The sequence below is a fragment of the Mauremys reevesii genome, linkage group 24 (assembly GCF_016161935.1).
Source record: "Mauremys reevesii isolate NIE-2019 linkage group 24, ASM1616193v1, whole genome shotgun sequence".
Lineage (NCBI taxonomy): Eukaryota > Metazoa > Chordata > Testudines > Geoemydidae > Mauremys > Mauremys reevesii.
Window position 1 is genome coordinate 10,022,498 of NC_052646.1, and position 20,555 is coordinate 10,043,052.

At 61.3% G+C, this 20,555-nt stretch overlaps 1 protein-coding gene across 1 annotated transcript; it reads right to left on the reverse strand.

Moving 5' to 3' along the window:
• Positions 1-217: 217 nt before the first annotated feature.
• Positions 218-20,256, reverse strand: NDUFS2 (NADH:ubiquinone oxidoreductase core subunit S2). The gene is made up of 14 exons (XM_039513082.1): positions 19,981-20,256; positions 18,128-18,234; positions 14,474-14,664; positions 10,834-10,954; positions 9,880-9,992; positions 8,920-8,994; positions 7,973-8,050; positions 7,075-7,160; positions 6,397-6,516; positions 5,680-5,809; positions 4,248-4,343; positions 3,431-3,514; positions 978-1,035; positions 218-440 (listed from the first exon to the last, which is right to left on the reverse strand). Exons 1-14 carry the CDS (start codon positions 20,064-20,066, stop codon positions 403-405), a joined length of 1,383 nt encoding a protein of 460 aa, XP_039369016.1. The 5' UTR covers positions 20,067-20,256; the 3' UTR covers positions 218-402.
• Positions 20,257-20,555: the final 299 nt, after the last annotated feature.

The window sequence follows — 20,555 nt, forward strand, 5'->3', positions numbered from 1 at the left end:
GGAAGCGCAGGAGGTGAGAGATTTAAGAGGAAACTTGAGGGGTAGAGCAGGGGGTGAGGAGGGAGGCCAGGGGAACAGCCCCACTAGAGCTGCCCCCCCATGCCAAGGCAGCCAACCTCCCCACCCCGCGCTGCGCCAGCCAGCCGCCTGCAGCTCCCGCAGTGGGGGAAGGAGGCGATTCCTCATTCACAGTTTCATTTTAAGAACCAAACCGCAGCAGGCTGCAGAGGGAGCTTTATTCACACAGCCCCATGCACAGAGAGCAGCGAGCGCACACAGATGCATACACACACACACACACACACAGCACGACATCCCGCTCAGACAGGCACCGTGCACAGGGGCAGGGCGCAGAGGTCGATGCACCAGGGCTCGCAGACAGCCGCCCGCAGGCCCAGCAGCTCATCTGTCCACCTCCCCGAAGACGATGTCCTGGGTGCCTGCCGAGGAGAGGGGCTGTTAGATGGGGCAGGGCAGAGACCTCCCGGCACCCAGCGAGGCAAAGCCAGCCCTTCTGGCCCCTTCCCCCTCCCCCCACACCAAGCCCCTCCTTGGGGGTCAGGCAGGCTGGGCATGGGAATCGCTGGGGGGTTAGGGCCCATCACGCAGTACCACCAGCTTTGCTTTGGCCAGAGGAGCTCTCGCGGGCCCCCCGGCCAGCAGCCGCCAAACTCCCCCAAGCCCCCTGCAGCGGAGCTGGGGCACCCAGTGCACAAGCAGGCCCTGCCCCACAGGCTCAAGAGAAGCCAGTGGTCCCAGGGGGCACGGTGCTTGGAGTCAGCGGGGCTGTGCCAGGCCCAGGACACCCCAGATCTGGCTCCCTGCTTGGCCCCGGCATCTCGGGAAGGCTCCCCCCAACCAGCTGGCACCCACACGCCTGCCCAGCAATGCCAGCCACTCTGGATCAGCAGCCCCCCTCTCCTCCCTGCTGTTCACTGCCTGCACCACCTCCTCCCCTCCCCCGGTGCCCAACATACCGATGATGGCCACCACGTCTGCCAGCATGTGGCCCTTCGACATCTTATCCAAGCCAGCCTGTGGGGGGAGAGACAGCGAGTGAGGAGCAGCCGGGCCCAGGCCAGCTGGCTGCATTACCCCAGAGCCCCCCGGCCAGCACAGAGCTGCACATGTGCTGCCAGCTGGACCCCTGCCCATGCAGCAGCCTCCCAGAGCCGTCTGCCTGCAGAGCAGGGCGGGAGGCCGGAGCCCGCTGGCCCCATGAGCTGCTGCCTCTCTGCTGAAATGGCTGCTTTCTGTTCTGGTTTCCCTCAAAGCAGCCGGGTCAAGGGCTCTAGGGACAGGCCAGCCCGGCTCCCCGGGGCCGGCGAGAGCGGGAGCCTGGGCTCCCCGGGGACTGCAGCCCTTCCCCCAGGGAAGAGACACACGGGTGCCAGCAGATGGGACGCAGCAGCCTGGCCAGGCCCTGGAATTACCCTGCAGGGAACGATCGGGGGGGGGCGGGGAAGAACCACCCGCTGGCAGTCCTGCAACCGCCTCGGGGCCAGCGGCTTGGAAGTGCAGAGCTACAGCTGGCACGGGAGGGGCAGAGCTACGCAGCCCGAGCTACGGTGCTCAGGACAATCCCTGGCCAGGCTGCCATGGGGCCAGGAGACCTGGGCCAACCGGTCTCATCTCACAAGCTGGGCCCGGGGGAAGGGGGGGTGCTCCTTTTCCTTTCTCACTTAGCCCCCCACCCCCCAGTGCTATGGTGGGCAACTGGGGCCAGCGCTGACTCCCACAGAACAGCGCCCCCTAATGAGCTCCCCAGCACAGTGCTGGGGCCTGTACTGGCTTAGAGACCAGAGACCCCCAATGAGCCACCCTGGTTGCTCGTGGAAGCGGGTGCTCCTGGGAAGTCTCCCATCCCCAGCCCACTCAGCCTGTGGAGCTACACGCAGTGGGCCAAGCACTAGTGAAGGGAACAAGCGCACTGTTTTTCTGTAGGTCCTACAAAAACAGCAGTTATTACTTGCCCCTTTCTCAAGCATTCTGCTTTAGAAGGCCGCTGGGCAGCGCCGCCTGGCGCAGCAGGGCCGCCAGGCTGCCGGGCCGAGGCCCTGAACGGAAGCGCCTTCCCCGGAGCAGAGGTTCTGGGCCAAGACCGTGGTCTGAAAGTTCACCAGGCACATGTGTCTTGAGCCTCAACAGCCTCCAGCTGGCACCCGGGGTGTGTCCCTACGGCCTCCCCGCCCTGCCCCCAGCCACCGCCGCTCATGGCAGGTGGGATTGGGGCTGCACAGGCAGAGCCTGAAACTCAAGCCCAGGCTGGGACCCGGCGTTTCCTGCTCCTCAGCCAAGCAGATCCCTCCAGCCCCGGGGCTGGGCAGGACCCCGGTGATCAACGCCCCTCAGCCCAGGGCCCCAGGTCGAAGCCTGTACCAACCTCGTCCCCATGAGGGCCCAGCCACCCACCACAGCAATGGGGCCCAGGGAGCATGGCCCCCCCGAGCCAGAGCCAGGCAGGAGCTGCCCAGGAACAGCCCCAGCTGTGCAGGCTGCTCCACTAGCCACAGGCAAAGCCAGAAGGCCAGGGCTGGCCCCGTGCCCGCTGCAGCCCCTTGGCAGGCTGAGCTGCGGCTGCCCACACTTCCCTTTTCTGTGCTCGGGGCCGGCAGCTCAGCGCAGGGGAAGCGACCCACAAGGATGGGCAGAGCTCAGATCGTGCTGGGCACCTAGCGCCGAGCCACTGCTCACAGCCGCTCCCTGTGCAACGCAGGGAGCCAGAGGCCCGGCAGATCCCTAAAGCGACACACCCCCAGGACGGTCCCTGCGGCGCCCCTAAAGCGAGACACCCCATCCCGTCCCCCAGACCGTCCCTGCGGCGCCCCTAAGCGAGATACCCCGTCCCCTCCCCGCAGACCGTCCCTGCGGCGCCCCTAAGCGAGACACCCCATCATCCCCTCCCCCAGACGGTCCCTGCGGCGCCCCTAAGCGAGGCACCCGATCCCTCCCCCCAGCCTGTCCCTGCGGCGCCCCTAAAGCGAAACACCCCGTCCCCTCCCCCAGACGGTCCCTGCGGCGCCCCTAAAGCGAGACACCCCATCCCGTCCCCCAGACGGTCCCTGCGGCGCCCCTAAGCGAGACACCCCGTCCCCTCCCGCAGACCGTCCCTGCGGCGCCCCTAAGCGAGACACCCCGTCCCCTCCCGCAGACCGTCCCTGCGGCGCCCCTAAGCGAGACACCCCGTCCCCTCCTGCAGACCGTCCCTGCGGCACCCCTAAAGCGAGACACCCCGTCCCCTCCCCCCAGCCTGTCCCTGCGGCGCCCCTAAAGCGAGACACCCCATCCCCTCCCCCCAGCCTGTCCCAATGGCACCCCTAAAGCGAGACACCCCATCCCCTCCCCCCAGACTCTCCCAGCAACACCCCTAAAGTGAGAACCCCCCTTTCCAGTCTGCACCGGCAGCCCCCAGCCTCAGGGAATCTCTTACCAGGTGAGCAAAGCCGGGCGCCTTGATCTTGCAGCGGTAGGGGCGGCTGCTGCCATCGGAGACCAGGTACACGCCGAACTCGCCCTACGGGACGGAGTAGGGAGTTGGCGATGCAAGCAGAGATTTTGCAGCCCTCAATGGCAGCGCTGGGCACAGGTGCCCAAGGTGGGGTGGCATTTGGTGCCCCCCCTCCCTGCAGACAGGCCGGTCCCTTCTCTTCTCCCACAGGGCCTCCCCCTGCACCTGCTGGCTCAGGCAAGGCAAGCCAAGCCTGTCCCAGCTGCAGCGTGAAAGGGGGGGCCTACATGGGCACAAGGCAGCTGGCACAAAGGATGCTGGGACACAACCGAACCCAGCAGCTCATCACATGACTGAGCAGAACCAGAGACCCATGCGGGGCGAAGGGGAGCCGCTTGGGTTGGGCCTGTCAGTGAGCGACCGGCACAGCCCCCAGGGCCCCCATCTGCAGCCTACACCCAGAGCTGCCCCAGACACGTCCCTGGGAATCAGGCCCAGTGGTGCCCCCCGGGGCAGCTGGGGCCGATGGAATGTCACCAGCGCAATCACCAGCCAGTGGCAACTGTCCTCTAGTGCCAGGCCGTTCCCACAGGCAGTGCCAGCAGCGGGCAGCCAGGCTCCGGCTGAGTGGCAGGGGCAGCAGCTCTAACGCACCCCCAGGGGCTCAGCCATCTCCCATGGTTTGTAATGACACCAGAACATGCCCCCGCCCCCCACAGGGCACAGCCGGGGGGGACCTGTGAGGGAGGAGGGCGCCCAGAGCATAGGCAAAGGGTTGTACGCCCTGCCAGCCGGGTACCTTTGGGGCTTCGATGGCTGTGTACGTGGCACCGGGCGGCACCTGGTAGCCCTCTGTGTACAGCTTGAAGTGATGGATCAGCGACTCCATGGAGGTCTGCGCAGGAGGGAATTCAGAGCATCAGACAGGCGGCCTGGACCATCCCAGCCCTTGGCTACACACACAGCAATATACGGAGCGAACGTTTCCACGGGTCCTCGCCCCAGCGCAGACACACGGCCCCCAGCAGGAAGGACAGCTGCCCTGGGGCGTCACGGCAGGCAGGCAGCACCGGCCAGGCCCAGGACTGGAGCCAGGGCTCCGCCACTGACTCTCAGCGCAACACTGGCCCAGGCACTTGGCTTCTCTGCGAGTTGCTTCCCCTCCTCCAGAAACACGGCTGCCGAGATTCCCCAGCCCTACCGCCGTGTGCATCGCTACTCACTACCCAGCAGCTCTGGGCAGGAAGTGACCAGGAATGCAGCACCCCTCCTCCTCCATCCCCAGGTGCCAGGTCTTTAGTGACAAGGGGTCAGGGCCCCTGTCTTGGGTCCCATCCGGGCAAAGACATTTCTTCCCCTGTGGGCAACAGCTCCCCTGACCTGCCCCCGTCCCTGGCTGTTACCAGGGGCCCCCAATCGAAGGCAGTTTCCATCTGGATTGTGCATATTGCAGTAGGACGAAAGCAGCCCAATGGCTGCACAGAGCGAGAGGCCCCAGGCTGAAATCACACACCAGACGCAGGGTTGTTCTCCCCCGTTGCAGATAGGGAAACTGAGGCACTCAGAGGGCTAGCGACACCCCAGGGTCACCCAGGTCGAGTGCTGGTCACAAGCCCATCTTCCATCTCATCCTCCTCAGTGACTCATATTGTGGCAGCACCTGAGAGCCGAGCCCGGCCCAGCCCCCGACGTGCCAGGTGCTGTACAACCTGGAACCTGCTAGCCAAACAGCGCTTTCATTTGCCTGCTCTCCGAGCCCCCGCAGGGCTCGGCGCTCCTTAGCAAAGCGGGGTCACACTACAGGAACAAGGGGAAACAGGAATCGCCCATGGCCAGCAGCCGCCCGTGGCTTGCGGCCGTCTTCGCCCACTGAGCTTGGCAGGGATGCCAGAGACCCAGGCAGCTGCTGGCCCACTCCCCTTCCAAAGGAACCCCCCTCAGAGAAAGGCGCGAGAGCAGCACCAGTGCTCTCCAGCTGGGCTGCAGCCGTGGGCCCCCTCCCGGGAAGCCAGCACCGTGCCCACAGTCACAGCTGAGCCTGGAAGTCAGGTGTCCGGACTCCCCAGGGCATCCACCCTCCCCCGACGGCAGGAGCCCTGCCCCGCAGTCCTCTGCTCTGACACGAGCCCCGCCTCCCCCAAGGCTGGGACAGGCCGCAGCGCACGTTAGAGATGCTTGTTCCCTCCCCGAGGGTCGAGGCCCCAGGAGCAGGAGGCGCCGCGTTCGGTTACCTTCATCTCGGATCTCTTGGGAGGAGAGACTTTCGCATCATCCACTTTGATCTCCCCCTCGGGCATCTTGTTGAGACTCTGCAGGATGATGCGGAGCGACTGGCGCATCTCCTCCACCCGGCACAGGTACCTGCCGCAGGAGGGGGGCGGAGCAGGCTTAGCCCAGGCAATTCCAGCCCACCGGGGGCCAGGCAGCAGGACTGACTGGAAGCCTGAGCACCGCACAGAGGAGGCTGCTTAGCTCGAGCCACGCCCAGCCCTGCTGGACCCTCTGTGGAAAGGATGCTCAGGGCCCCGTCGGCCCGTGAAGGGAGCTGCTGTCACATGGCTCAGGCCACGGAGCGGCTGCAGAACAGACAGGCGCCTCAGGGGGAAAGGAGTGAGCCTGAGAATGGTCCCTGTGCTGCAAGGGCAGCCTTCAGGCATGTCCCTGATCAATGAGCACCTCCCACGGGACACGGCTCTCTCTGGAGTTAGCGCCCCCCCCCCGGAGAACTCAGTACGGGACACAGCCCTCCCTGGGGTCAGCTTCCCCCCTGCCCTGGAGAACTCAGCATGGGACACGGCCCTACCCGTGGTCAGCCCCTCATCCCCAGAGAACTCACCACAGCACATAGCCCTCCCTGGGGTCAGTCTCCCCACCCCGAAGAGCTCACCGTGGGACACGGCCCTCCCCGGAGCACCGCCTCCCCCCTCCCTCCCACACACGGAAGGCACCTGTCATAGCAGTCGCCATGCGTTCCAATTGGAACATCAAACTCCACCTGGTCATACACGTCGTAGGGCTGGGTTTTGCGGAGATCCCACTGGATTCCAGAGCCACGGAGCATCACCCCACTGGGAAGGGCAGAGAGGGAAGGGTTAGCCGAGCAGCAGTGGCCAGTCCCAGACATGGCTGAGAAAAGCATAACCCTTCCAGGGGGCCATTCCCAAATCCACCGCCCAGGGGAAGTTTCTACCTTAGCCTGGGCACTTGGCATCAGCCTACCTGGCAAGAGCTTCCGACGCTGATTAAGCCCCATCCCACCCCTGGCCGCTATTAGCCCATCACTTCTGGGGAAACCGAGGAACAGCGAGGGGGCAGGGACAGAGTCAGGTACAGATCTCGGGACTCTGCTCTCCTGGCTCTAGCCACTAGATGGCGCTGCAGAAGGGAAACCCACCAGCAAGGTATACTGCAGCTGCAGTGAGGCTTCCCTCCCAGACCAAGGGCATCTTCTCACGCGCCCGCGCCAGGGTCTCCCGCTGCTTTCGACACCATCAACCATCCACTGACACCCCAGCAAGGCCAGCCCATAGGGGAGAGGACAGAGCATACAGACCTCGTTGTCCCGGGATGCTCTCACCCTCATTCCAGCCTGCCTTACAACATGTCTCCCTGGGCAAGGATCATACCTAAAACCGTAATTGAGAGCCTCCTCTGCGGTTATGACTCCAATGTTAACCGTGCGATTCTTCCAGATCCGATTGTTAGTGAGCAACTGCCAGGAGACAGGGAGTGAACACAGCGAAATGTCACCCGGCACTCATTCCAAACACTTGGCCCTGGCTGCTGGCAGGTACACGTACGATACAGCACCCAGGCACCCGGAGGCATTTCACCCCACGTATATACCCTCCCCATCGCTGGAATGCAGCTAGCTCTGGAGTGGAACACAGCAGATGTTAACAGACCATGATCACGTCACTCTCTGCACCTCCCTCCATTTCCCCTGCAGCTGGAGATGGGATTCTGCTTTTCCTGCTCTTGATGGTGACAGGGGGTTTGACCTTGTCTAGGACACCCGAATCAACACCTCGACTAAGGAAGAGTGCCGTCAGCAGTGCAGAGCAACCCAGCCACCGGGCATAGCGCCTCCACACACAGCGGGGCCTGCAAAGAATTTAGCTCTGCCGTCAGCCTCCCTGCCCCCAGACACACACAGATTTGCTCACCCTTGTAAAAGAGCACCCCACCCCATGCTCCCTTCGCGGCTGTATTAGCTGCTCGCTAGAAGGAAAACTTATGTGGATCGTCTGAGCAGCCACTGGGGGCTGGATCAGCCGACACAGACCTGGCAGAGGCTGCAGGGGCCGAACCCACATTGGCCTGACCCAGGGTGAGAGAGGGAATGGAATGCACAAAACCCTTCTCAAACCCTGAGACATGCGGACTCATGGGGCTGGAGGGGACACCGGATTCCTACACTCCCAGGTCCCAAGCAGGGGTCCCCTCCCTGGGGAACAGCAGGGGCTGACTGCAGAGAACAATTCCACCCCCAGTTCACACGGTGACTCATGCTGGGAGCCGCACCTCTTCCACCTCGTCGAGCCGGATGGAGAAGTTCTTGATGAACTCGTAAATATCGTCCATCAGCCCCAGGGGTAGGTCCTGTGGGGGGTAGCGGGGAGGGGGTTAGCACAGGCAGAATCTGAGCTCTTCCTGCAGCACGTGTGTGCATGTGGGACAGGGCTGGGGAGAAGACGACACACACACACTTGGAGAACTCAGGGAGATCACCCAGCACCCAAGGACCAGGGGGCCCCGTGGTTGCTGCCAAGTCTGAGAAATGCTGACGAGGCCCCAGCCACTCCCCACCTTCCCCGCTGCCTGGCTCTGAGTATCAAGCCAACCTGGAGGAGGGACAGAGGAACCCAAGGTGGGATCCTGCCTTGGCCTGACCAGCCGCAGACCCTATGACACCAGTTTGTGGGGAGGGTTGGCCCCCAGCTCAGGGCCATGGGTGTGAAACACTGTTGCCAGAGTCACATTTTGACATCTTGTCTGAGCGCTGAGCATCTCCAGCCGGCCGCCTTACAGGACCTCCATGGTGGGGAAAGGGGATCCTCCCTCTGTCTAGGGGGACAGAAGGGGGATGCAGCCCCTCCCCGAATGGGGCTCCTGGCAGTGGCAGCGCTGCAAGAAGCCCTCCCGAGAGGCCAGCATTGCTCTCAGCAGACCGGACTGGACCGGGACAAGGGGCTCGGCAGGAAGTGCCACTACTGAAGAAAGGGGGAGGGGCTTGGGTGCCCGTGCCCAATCCGGCACAAGCTCCTTCTGCGGCTCTGCCCACCCCAGCTCCCCTGACTCGGCAGGAGGCTGGGAGCCGGGTCCGGCGCCATGGCCAACCAACAAGGCTTTGGGGCCATCCCAGACTTGACGCTGTAGCAGCCAATCAGGCTATCCACACGAGGGAGGTGGGCACAGCTCTGTATGGACCGGGGCAGCGCTAGAGGACAGCTGCATGCTGCTGGCTGTACCTGGTGCACTCCGCCAGGCCGGACGTAGGCCGCATGCATCCGGGCCCCGGAGACCCGCTCGTAGAACTCAAACATCTGCAGGGGACAGAAAGAGCACTGCTCACCCACATGCCCAGCACCCGCGGGGCACAGACCGCGAGCAAACCAGGTTGGCTGGCCAGCCTTAAAGTGCCCCCCCAGCCCTGGGGTGATCCCAGCTCTGCAGGATCCACCCCACAGAGCACCCCAGAGATATTGTTCCCGGGGGCATGGGGAGCAGCCAACAGCTCTCGCTGCCAATGCCCTGGCATGGGCTGGTCACACCCCAGCAGGAACCCGTTCCAGGGCCTGTTTAGTGAACTAGGAAGCACCAGCGTGTTCCACAGAAGGGGGAAATGAGTCAGTCTATCCAAGGCTGCCAGCTGAGCCCCAGCCAGCACCAAGCAGGGCCAGGGAGCCAGGCAGAAGAGCAGCCCGGGGAAGCACCGTAACGGAGGAAGACAAAGCAGGATACATGGGGCCTGCGTAATTTACCCCTGGCCTTTGGCACAGAGCTGCTTAGCCCTGGCCTGGGCTGCAGAATCCTCAGCAATCGCTGAGCTAGCAACTGATTCATGGGCAGCGCCATCTGACTCAGGCTGCTATCAGCAAACCCCTTGGGCCAAGGGAGAATTCCTCCCCTGGCCAATCACCCCACTCCAGATCTGGGGCCTCTGGCCCTGCCTGGGACTGAGCTCCAGAGGTCCCTGGTGACACCGGGTGTTACCTTCCCCCAACTGGGCCAGGAAAATCTCCAGCCACCTTAGACAGCACTGGCCTGTTGGCTGCATTTTGGGGCTAGGCACTGGCTGAGGAGGCACGTGCCGTGGCCCATTCACAGAGACAGGATGCTGGAGCAGAGGGGCCATCGACTTCTGGCTGCCCTGCCCCTCTCCTGCAATGATGCTGCTGGCTACAGTTAGAGCCAACTGTGGGGTTTACCTTCTCTCTCTCCTCGAACAGCCAGAAGAGGGGGGTCATGGCCCCGACGTCCAGAGCGTGGGTGGTGACAGCCATGATGTGATTCAGAAGCCGCGTGATCTCCCCAAAGAGAACTTGGGGGGCGGGGGTGGAAGAGAGAAAGCCCCAGTCAGAGAGAGACGGGCAGGCAGAGTAGCGTATGCCTGACAGACACATGGGGGAGGGGCAGGTGGGCAGGCAGAGCAGCGTGCGTCCAACAACACACAGGGGAGGGGCAGATGGGCACAGCAGCGCGCGCCCGACACACCCGGGCACACGAGGAAGGGGCAGGCGGGCAGCGCGCACCCGACACACCCGGGCACACGGGGAAGGGGCAGGCGGGCAGCGCGCGCCCGACACCCATGGGAAGGGGAAGTGTCAGATGTGGGCTCAGCCCTTCTCTCTCTCTCTCTCTCTCTCTCTCTCTAGTGCCTTCTTCTGGCCTAATTCAGAACAGCACCAATGGGCTCTGAGAGGCTGGGCACTGGGTGATGTGGGAGAAGGGGCAGGGTATGAAGGGAGGAAATTCACCCAAGCTCAGCGGGGTGCCCAGAGGCTTCTCCTCCCCCAACCCCCTCACCCGACGCCCACCAGAGGGAGAGAGAACGCCAGGGAACCCCAGGGCAGTGTTGGCCGCGTGACCCCCAGTTACTATCAAGCGTCTTGCTCCCTCAGTGCATGATGGGTGATGGGCTCTGGCCAGAAGCACCGGGGCATAAGCCAACTACTGACTGGCAACTCCTATGCTCCTAGCGAGGACCCAGCTGGCCACCTGGACAAACGAGCATTGGCCTTGGAGACCCCCTGCCAGGGTGCCAGCTAGAAAGCACAGGACAGGTCCAGTAGGGAGGGGCATATGGAGGAGGACTGGGGAGGGGCTGTCTTTGGGACCCGCCTCCACAGAGCCAAGGCAGCCAATGTGGGGGGAACACTCACCTCGGATCCACTGAGCCCTCAGGGGCGGAGTGATGTTTAGCAGCTTCTCCACCGCCAGGGAATAGGCCTGTTCATTGCACATCATGGACACGTAGTCGAGCCGATCGAAATACGGCAAAGCCTGCGACAGAGGACAGCCTGCAAACAACCGTCCGGCACTCGGCAGAAGCACTGCCTGCAGACAGCCTGGTGCTGGGAGCACGCCAACCCGTGCAGGGCCAGGTACAAAGCGGGGATCCCTTCACCCATCCCTGAGCCCAGTGCCACTGTCCCAGAGGAGGGGAGGAGCCCAGCAGCCAGCTAGAATTGCAGGGGCGCCGGGGTCATTCCAGCCGCCCCGAGATGAGATCGGACAAGGGCACTTGAGTCAGCACCCCGGCCTCGCAAAATACGCAGAGCACCACCAGCAGACAGGGCTCAATTTCACATCTCGCCGAAAGGCAGCCCGGTGCCTCAGGCACTGCTTCAGCGCTGAGAGGGGAGCGCGCCCCCCGTGGACTCGCCGTCGCCAGGGCTCGCAGGGCGTCGCCCACCCAGCTCTGCTTAGCCACAAGACCTGGTACAATCAAAGCAACATACGTGCAGGCCTGCCATCCTGGGAGCCTGAGAGCAGCCCCACTGCACACAGGGAGGAGCCCAGCCTAAAGCCTACATCAGTGGTCCCCAAACATTTCCTTTCACCTCCCCTTACGAGTAACAGAATGTATTTGCACTCCCCCTTCCTCCGCACCAGGAGCAGAGCTGGCAGTGACAGCAGGGCCCAGGAGCCGGGCCGCAGAGCCAGGGCCACAGCCCAATCGTGGCTGGGGCATAGCTAGGGTGGCACCTCCTCCCTGCCCCCTTGTGGGGGCTGGCGTGGGTCCCACCACACACACACCCCTGGGACGTGCCCCACAGTTTGAGAACCGCTGGCCTAGATAGTTGGAAGTTTCTTCGGGCACATGTACCCCGTGTAATTCCTTCGCTGAGATGAGAACCAGAGTACATGGTTTTGTACCGAGATCAGCGTGAGGGGTTGGAGAGCCCCAGTGCAGGTCTCCCTCAGCCTTGATGTCCAAGGACAAAGCAGCACCGCAGTGAGAAACGCCTGCTCCTCGCAGAAGCCAAACATTTCACAGTCCAAAGACTACAACTCCCAGAAGGCTTTGCGCTCCCCATTCTACAGCTTCCTCCTGTTCACCTACAAGTCAATAGCTACAGCAGCTTGGAGCAGGCAGAGGAAAGTTCCTGCCCGCCACCGAACCCTGAACTGCCTGCAAGGCCCATGTGAACAGCCTTCCAAGGCTGGTGCCTGGGGGTCAGATCACAATGCAGTGTCTCTGCAGAGCATGCACGGTACTGCTTGCACACCTAGGCAGCAGCACTCAGATTGCTGTCACTCAGGCAGTCAGTCGGCATCCCCGGCACTATACAGCTGGCAGCTGACCCTCTCCTCTGGACCAGGCGACCGCTGATGATAAAGCAGGGAAGCGGTGCTGTGGAAGCCACCCAGATTCAGTGCTGCCGACGACAGTGAGGGCGCCTGACCAGGGCTCTGTGGTGTAAAGCAGGAGGAGCTCCGCTGAAGTCAATGCACCAGTGAGATCTGAATCCATCCCTCCAGCCCCCAGCTTCTGGCCTGGCCCCTGGACAGAGCTGTGCTGCACACGCTCCCTGTGCCTCTAGAACAGCAGTGCACAGAGGAAGGGAACCGTCAGATCATCTGCACCCAGCTCAGCCTCTGGGTGCCCCCCGGGATGCCAGCTGTGTTCGTGCCCCTCCACCTGCTCTTCCAGAGCAGAAGCAGCTTGTCCTTGGCGCACATGTCACCCTCCTGGTCTCTGCACAGAACAGACCAGAGCCTGCCTTAGGGAAGCTCCTTTACCACAGAGCAGAACGGTGATTATCCCTTGTGTACAGGCAGGGAAACTGAGGCACGGAGGTGTGTAGTGACCTGCCCGAGGAGTCCGTAACAGAAGCAGGATCCTGACTCTCATGTCCTTCCTCCAGCCCTCAAACACCTGCTCTGAACAGCACTGAGTCAGCGCATGAGGACCTAAACCAGAACCAGAACCGGCTGGCACGAGGGAAGCACCAGCCCCCAGCAAGCTGAGCAGGGAAGTGAAACTTGGCATGTGTCCCCATGCCCCTGCCCAGAGCCTGGCACAAACACTGGCTAAGGCTGATGAGCTGAGCAGCGCCCCCAAAGCGAGTCACCAGCCCAACAGGCCTTCACCATTCACACCTCTTGCTGTCCACCCCCAGCTGGCTGCCTCCCTGCTCCGACAGAGGGGAGCGATTGGGAAGCAGTGCTCAGCGCTCGCCCTGGTCCTGCCGCCGCTCTGTGGGCGAACTGGCAGCATGTGCCCGCCTGCCTCCCCCCCGACTTACGGGGCACAAGTAGGGACTCGCTCACTGGGAATCGCCTGCCTCCAAACGCCAGCCAGGCGCTTACACTCTGCACCGCTACAGCCAGCTTGGGCCGCCAAGGGAGCGCGTCACTAAACTGCTTCTGCCTTGGCTGCATGCCCCGAGCGCGTCCAGAGCGCTCTGGCACCCGCAGCTCTGCCTGGCTCCCGCCCCATGTTTACTGGGCTGGATTACTTCAAGTGCTGCTTCCCCGGTGACTAGAAAGGTTACATCTGATCCGGACAGTAAATCAAGGGAGCGTCGTTTACAAGGCCCTAATGCAAAGTCTGGCAGGACACTCCATCTTCCCAGCTTCCTCGGAGGCTGCTGACGTCTCTTGTTAAACAAGAGACACACACATGCGTGTTTTTTGTCCTGCTTGTGTCAGCCCTTGTTCTTTACTCCAAGGGGCAGGACCTCGGCGTTCCCTACCGCCACCCCGCCCATGGCGCCTGAGGGTCCCAAAATGTTTTACAAATGGGAATCAGAGCCCATGACCCCAGGTCAGACAGGACAGTACTCCCCCTTACAGAGAGGGAAACAGACTTGTCCCACAGTGAGTGAAATAGGACTGGAACCCAGGAGTCCTGGCTGCCGCTCGCCTACCCAAGCCACTGGACAACACTGCTGACACTCTGCTGCTTCCCCCTGCCCCCCCTAGATGCACCCCAAATACAGACTAGGTGGCCACCCCTGCCACTGAAAGGGACAGGCTGCCCCAGGTCACTCTGCAGTATGGGCAAGGCAGACTGCCTCCAGGGCACCCCCCAGCCTGCCAGGTGGGGCTAGGTTGGAGTGCACTGGGCAGCCGGGACAGCAGGGCAGGGCTGTGGAGCAGAAGAGCAGGGAGCCCCAAAGCAGAAGAGGCCGGGAGTGCCCTGCCTTGCCCTGGGGCAGAGAGAACTTGACACTCACGTGCAGGAGGTTAAAGGCCTGAGACGACCCTCCCTTTGGGACATCAGTGGTTTCCAGAATGGCCATCCGGGCTGGCACAGAGGATGGGGCAGGCAGGGAACAAGCACGGGAAGCAGCTGAATCCCTGGGGCCCCATCATGTAGCCACTTTGGGGAATCCCCAGGAGCTGGGCTTGCAGGATCGGGCTCTCGGGGGGCAGCTGGCCTGGGTGCAAACGCCCTTGGAGCAGTGCGGGAACGCACCACGGAGCTGCAGGCTGATGGAGCCCACCGCACTGCTGCTCTGGGATTGGGGTGTCCAGGCAGGGACCCAGGGATCACAGCCCCCCTGCGGTTACCTGGAGATAGGTCTTGTACTCGATGAGTTTCTCTGTGCCGCGGTGCAGCAGGCCGATGTGGGGGTCACATTTCTTCACGGTCTCTCCGCTCAGCTCCATGACCAGCCGCAGAACCCCATGGGCGGCTGGGTGCTGGGGCCCGAAGTTCAGCGTGAGGTTGGAGACACTCTTCTCAGCCGGGGGGTCCTTGTCTGCTCAGGCACGAGGAGAGCAAGAGAGGCCGTGAGATGGCAGGGTGCACCTCCGGACGGGGGAGAGCACTCCAGGCAGACCCACCGGCCCTCCTGCCCCACTGCACTAGAAAGGCTGAGCAGGATGAGAGCTCGGGGATGGAAGGGAACTCAGGCCCCACGGTGCATGCCCCACAGCTGGTAGCCCTATTCCACCCCTCCCGGCCAGTGCGATTCCCACCACTGGGAGCAGCCCTGTCCAGCAGTTCAGCCTTGCAGAGCACTGGGCTTGTCTATGGGAGCGGCCGCCCCACACCTGTCGCTCTCAGGCCTCCCTGCTCTTCTCACATTACGCAGGGGGGTCGTTTGCTCTCTGGGTGACCCGAGTGAGTACGCCCCACCGTTCGCTGTGCCCAGTGCAAGCTAAAGAGCAGCGAGCGCCCCATGAGTCCAGAGGCCGGGAGCGCCTGGCTGTGGTGAAGAGGGAGAGCGAGAGCAAAGGGTGCAAGCTGGCTCCCAGCACATACCGTGGCTCCCAGCACAGACGCTCAGCGCTTGCCTTGGAGGGGCCACCCAGAAGGAAGCCTCGTCTGGGCCAAACTGTCCCAAACTTGGTCTCTGCCCAGCAGGGGAGCGGGAGGAAAATCTTGCAGGCGTCTCATGAAAAATCTGACCCCATTTCCCTCTCTGCGCGCCTCCCGGGGCTGCTGAAGGGGGAGAATTCCCAATGTGAGCAGCCCTGGCCCGGGCAGAGCGCTGCTCTGCCATGTCAGAAATGCCAGAAAGCATCACACTGAGCAAGGCTGCACTTCCAAATACATGCACAGCCCACAGGCCGCCCCCCAGACTGCAGGCTGCCTCCTAGCTCCTGCTGAGCTCCGAGTAAACCTGCCCTTGGGGGCTTTCCCCTTCCAGCTTGAGTCATTGCTCCTTTGCAGATAGTTCGAGAAAAGTCTCTTTAGCTCAGGTTTCTCTTGGACACTCGCGACACCCAGGCACCGCCCCTTGGGGATGATAAACTCCGGGGACAATCGCAACAGTCAAAGTAACGGAGCTCAGCGAGGTGCAGTTGGAGTCGCTGTAGCATTCACACATCGTGGAATTTCAGCAGCTCGCCGGCAGAGCCTGCAGCCCCACAGTGACCCAGCCCAGGGAAGCTCATGTACAGGGGTCCCACAACGGCAGGCCTGGCGCAGCTCACCTGGACACACAACGCTAAACCACGGTAACTCCCCCCCGCCCCCCAAACACGCGTGAAGAGCGGCAGACTGCTAGGGACAACTCCACATCCGCCACCGGAGCCATGCAGCCCACCCAGCTCCCCCCCAAATACACCCCCCCACAACAAGCATTCCCCCCAACAGCGTCACACACAGAATGTGCATTCGCTTCTTTCTTCCTTTAGCTGCTAAGATCAAAGCCTTCACAGGAGGGGAGCATGCCCCATAATGCATTCTGCATGGGGGGAGAAGTCCCTTCCTGACCATTGTAGCAGTCAGCTCACACCATGACACACTAGTCAGCCGTCCTTAGATCAAATATTATAGGTCATACGTTAGCCTGCCTATGACCGATTGTTTTTCAATCCATCGGCAGCACATGTCTCAGAAACCAGAAAGACAGCGAATGCATGCACAGGTCTGCTGGCTACCGGGACACTTGGCTTAAAGGGACAGGCCAGCTAAAAATCCCAGTCAGCACTTCACGCAAATTGCCTTTTCCTTGTAACTAGCAGCAGCATGAAATTACAGCAACGGGAAAGCGTCTGTCCTGACTTCTTCCCACTGCGGCTCTCCCCTCCCCACTTCCTGCGTTCGGGGTCTCGTTTTCTAATCTCGCACGCAATGCACTAGGGTCTAGATTTCCAGCCCAGCTGAGGGATGTTTCATGGACTTTAAGACCAGAAACGACTATTCTGAACATCTAGCCCAACCCGCATAGCACAAGCCAGAGAATTTCATTCCACGAGTCCTGTGTCCAGCCCATATCTCGGGGTGGAGCTACAAATCTTTTAAAGACAACGTCTTAGACTTCTCCTGACAGCAAATCCACCAAACCCCTCAGTACCTTGTTCCAGTGGCTGCCTGCCCTCACCCATAAAGATGTATGCCTTATTTGTAGTCTGAATTAGTCTAGCTTCAGCTTCCAGCCACTGGATCAAGTTATGCCTTTTTCTGGCAGATTAAAGAGCCATCTTCAATCAGAAACCTCTTCCCCAGGTAGGTGCCTGTAACTGAACAAGTCACCTCTTAACCTTCACTGGATAAACTAATTAGACTGAGCTTTTTTTAGTCTCTCAGGCAGGTTTTCCAGACAGTGAATCATTCATTGGGATGATTTAGTTGGGGATTGGTCCTGCTTTGAGCAGGGGTTGGACTAGATGACCTCCTGAGGTCTCTTCCAACCCTGATAGTCTATGATTCTGTAATTCCTGTGGCTCTTTTCTGAAACCTTTACAATTTGTCAACAGTCTGTTTGAAGCACGAGCACCAGAATTACACACAGTATCCAGTAATGGCTATTCCCCTATTTGTACAGATAGAGGATCGCATAAGCCCTCTTAGCTACTGTATCACACAACTCCTATCCAATTGGTTAGCTACCAGGACACGCATACACGCAATGCCCAGCCCAACTAGAGCGGAGCACAAATTTTTAACCACTTTGTTGTTGTGGGTTTTTTTTTTTTTTTGGGGGGGGGGGGGGGGGAATGCAGCTTCAGATCAACTGAAACATTTTGTGAATTTGTGACTCAAACCAACATCAACTGATGTTTGGGTTTGTTGGCCATGCTGCATGGCCAGCAAACCCAAACATCAGTTATTCCTACATCCTATTCAGTCATTGCACTCCAGGATACTGTGCCCCATCCTGTCAGCGTGACCTGCAGTCTTTGCTTGTGTTTGGCTGTGTTAAAACAGAGGTTCAAATCAGCCCATCTGACAAGGCGATCTCTAGCACTCTGTACAACAGACCTGTCCCCCATCATCACTTCATACACAGAGCATGTGTGTTTGGGTTTCCGATGCAGCAAAGACGTCTCAAATCCAAAATTCTGTTTCCACTTACATTAAAATAAAAGCCATGGGATCATTTCTATCAAAAGGGAGACGCCAGTTAAAAAAAAAAAATCTTTAAGAAAACCAAACCCAGACTTCTTTCCTTACTCAGATCACCTTAAACTAAGGAAGCTCCCTCCATGCTGACCCACATCTGTTTTCCCACGATCTCAGCTTGGACAATGTAAGGCCCCGATTCAGCAATAAGCTCCCTGAAGATACAGGGGTCCATCTACACAGAGCTCACTACAGGATCGGGCCCAAGAGGGCTACTCAGCTGCTAGTCTAGCGACGTTCACAGAGGTGGGACCGCACACCCCAGCGGCGGGTTTGGCTCCAAACTTAAAACATGACAATCCCCAACACAAGAGCATCCGCATGGTGACGATGCATTTAATGGGGCAGGCGCCTTCAACAGAACTCACCGTTCCAGGGAGGAGGCAGCCACTTCTCAGTCTCCTTGGTGGGGTACATGACCGCACCTGCAACCTGCTGGGCCCACTCGACATCCGGCTGCCACTGCTTTGCGCCTCTGGACCCAGAGATAAGGAAAGCGTGTCAAACCCGGCAAGTTCATTCAACCTGCCCGTCTCTAGTCTCAGACTCCGTGGGCTTTTAAAGGGGTTGTTGCCAGGCAGGTGGGGGAGGAAAGGAGAAGAAGGGGATCGAAAGCCAGACTCTGTCTTGGATGGGTGAGCTTCATCCTGGGGAAGGCAGCGGTTTGGTAGCCCAGGAGCCTATTTCTCCGTAGTTTGGGGAGGAGCAGTACAAGCTGTCCACATATTGCTCCCCACCCACCGCCCTCAAGCCTGACCGTGTGGGGCTTGTCTAAGGATGAGGGGAGTTCAGTCCCCACGGCCCACTCAATCCTTGGTCTTGCTTCTCTACCAAGGGGTCAGTTAGCATCCACCAGGGGGGGGGGGCAAGGTGACTTTTGTGCCAAGGATAGTCTTGCTCCCACGGCATGACAGCCTCTTCACTAATTTCATAAACCATCAAAATCCAGACTTGCGCTGGCAGGATTCGAACCGGTAACCATGCAGAGAAAGGCTTCGTGGCTCATTCCCAAGCGCCTGAGCTAGCTAGTCTCCTAGATCAAGTGCCATCAGCGAGGAAGTTGGAGGAAAACCTCAAATGTGCCTCAATGTGCCCACGCTGTCACAAGGGCACCGCGTACACCTGCCCCACAAGCTAAGGGGCTTGTACGACAGCCACCCAGTGACAGGAACCAGCCAGGAGCATGGCAGTTTGGTTTCTGCAGGAGGCAAGTTTCTGGGTCCTGTTTGCAGCAGCTGGAGTAACAAAGTGAACAGCTCCACCGCATGCGCAGAGATCTTGGTAAGAGCCAAGTACAGTGTCCTTACTAGGGGGCTGGAGAATGGGTCCCCATGTGGGGAGCTGGCAATGCCCGGGGGGGGGGAGGAGACAGGGAGAGGAGGGCAATGCTCAGGAGGGCCCTGGATGTGCAGGAGGCAGGGGAAGGGTCCCTGAGGAAGAGGAAGATCCCAAGAGAACAGGAGGCGGGGGAGAGGTGCCAAGGCGACAGGGGAGGGCAGCAGGAAACCCCAGGGAAGGTGGGGTCCCACCAGGGGAGATGACAATGCCCAGAGGGTCCTGGGGGTGCAGGACATGGGAGAGGGGTCCCAAGGGAGGGGAAGGAGGCAGAGGAGGGGTCCCAGTGGGGAAGAAACAGGGGAGGAGTCCCCGAGGAATAGGTCATGGGGGCAGGCAAGGGGAGATCCCAGGGGAGAGGCCCGCGGCGGGGTGGGGGGCGCAGGAGGCAGGGAAGGGGTCCCGAGGGAAGGCAGAGGGAGAACTCAGGGAAGGGGGACTCCGTGGGGAGAGATGAAAATGCCCCGCAAAGGGTCGGGGGAGAAGGCAGGGGCGGGGTTCCCAGGAAAGGGGACAGGATCCCTGGTGGGGAGAGAAGAGGAGATCCCAGGAGAGAGGTGACGGGGCGGGGGCAGGGGAAATCACCGGGGGCAGGGGAAGTCACCGGGGGTCGGGGGGGCAGAGGAAGTCACTGGGGTGGGTCGCGGGGGCAGGGAAGTCACTGGAGGGATGGGTCGTGGGGGCAGGGGAAGTCACTGGAGGGATGGGTCGCGGGGGCAGGGAAGTCACTGGAGGTGGGTCGCGGGGGCAGGGGAAGTCACCGGGGGCGGGTCGCGGGGAAGTCACTGGGGGGTGGGTCGCGGGGGGGGGCAGGGGAAGTCACCGGGGGATGAGTCGCGCGGGGGGGGGCTGCGAGGGTGCGGGCAGGCTCCGGGCTGGGTCTCACCTGCTCGGCGCTGCCCCCAGCCGCAGCCCCGGGAGCCATGACCCTGAAGGTGCCCGCAGCCTCCGCAGAGCCCTGAGCGCCGCCATCTTCCCAGCGGCCCCGCGACGAGCCGGGACGGAAGTACGCGGCCGCCCTCTGCAGCTTCAACCCGGTAAGAAAGGCTGGCGGTGAGGCGCCATATTTAGTGAGGGAAAAGGAGGCGTCTTGGCAAAATCCGGAAAACCGGGCTGGCGACGCCGTCACCAACAGCATTGCTGGCCGCCATGTTTAGTACGGGCAACATCCGGGACACCAGCTCGATTCCGTCTCCGTGGCCGCGTTCGAGGTGCCTCCATCTTTCCTATGGGTAATATCCGGGAGCCTGGCCTGGCTTCACCGCCCATACAACCCCGGCATGGGGCACCATCTTTACTTTGGGCACAGGCAGCCTCGCGGCTCTGTCTCCCTTCCAATGGAATGGCCTGAAGAACAGCAGGGAGCCATGCTGGATGAGGGCATCCTGGGAGTGATGGGGGGACCTGGCCTGGCTCTATGATCAGTGCAGCTGGGGGGCCTTTCCTGGGCAGGGCCTGGGC

Excerpts from the sequence above, each read along its gene's own strand:
- NDUFS2 (XM_039513082.1), bottom strand. The coding sequence starts at position 20,066 with ATGGCGGCGCTCAGGGCTCTGCGGAGGCTGCGGGCACCTTCAGGGTCA. Across the intron at positions 18,235-19,980 it reads CTGGGGGCAGCGCCGAGCAG|AGGCGCAAAGCAGTGGCAGC; the intron begins GTGAGACCCAGC and ends CTCTGGGTCCAG. Across the intron at positions 4,344-5,679 it reads CCAAGAGATCCGAGATGAAG|ACCTCCATGGAGTCGCTGAT; the intron begins GTAACCGAACGC and ends CCTCCTGCGCAG.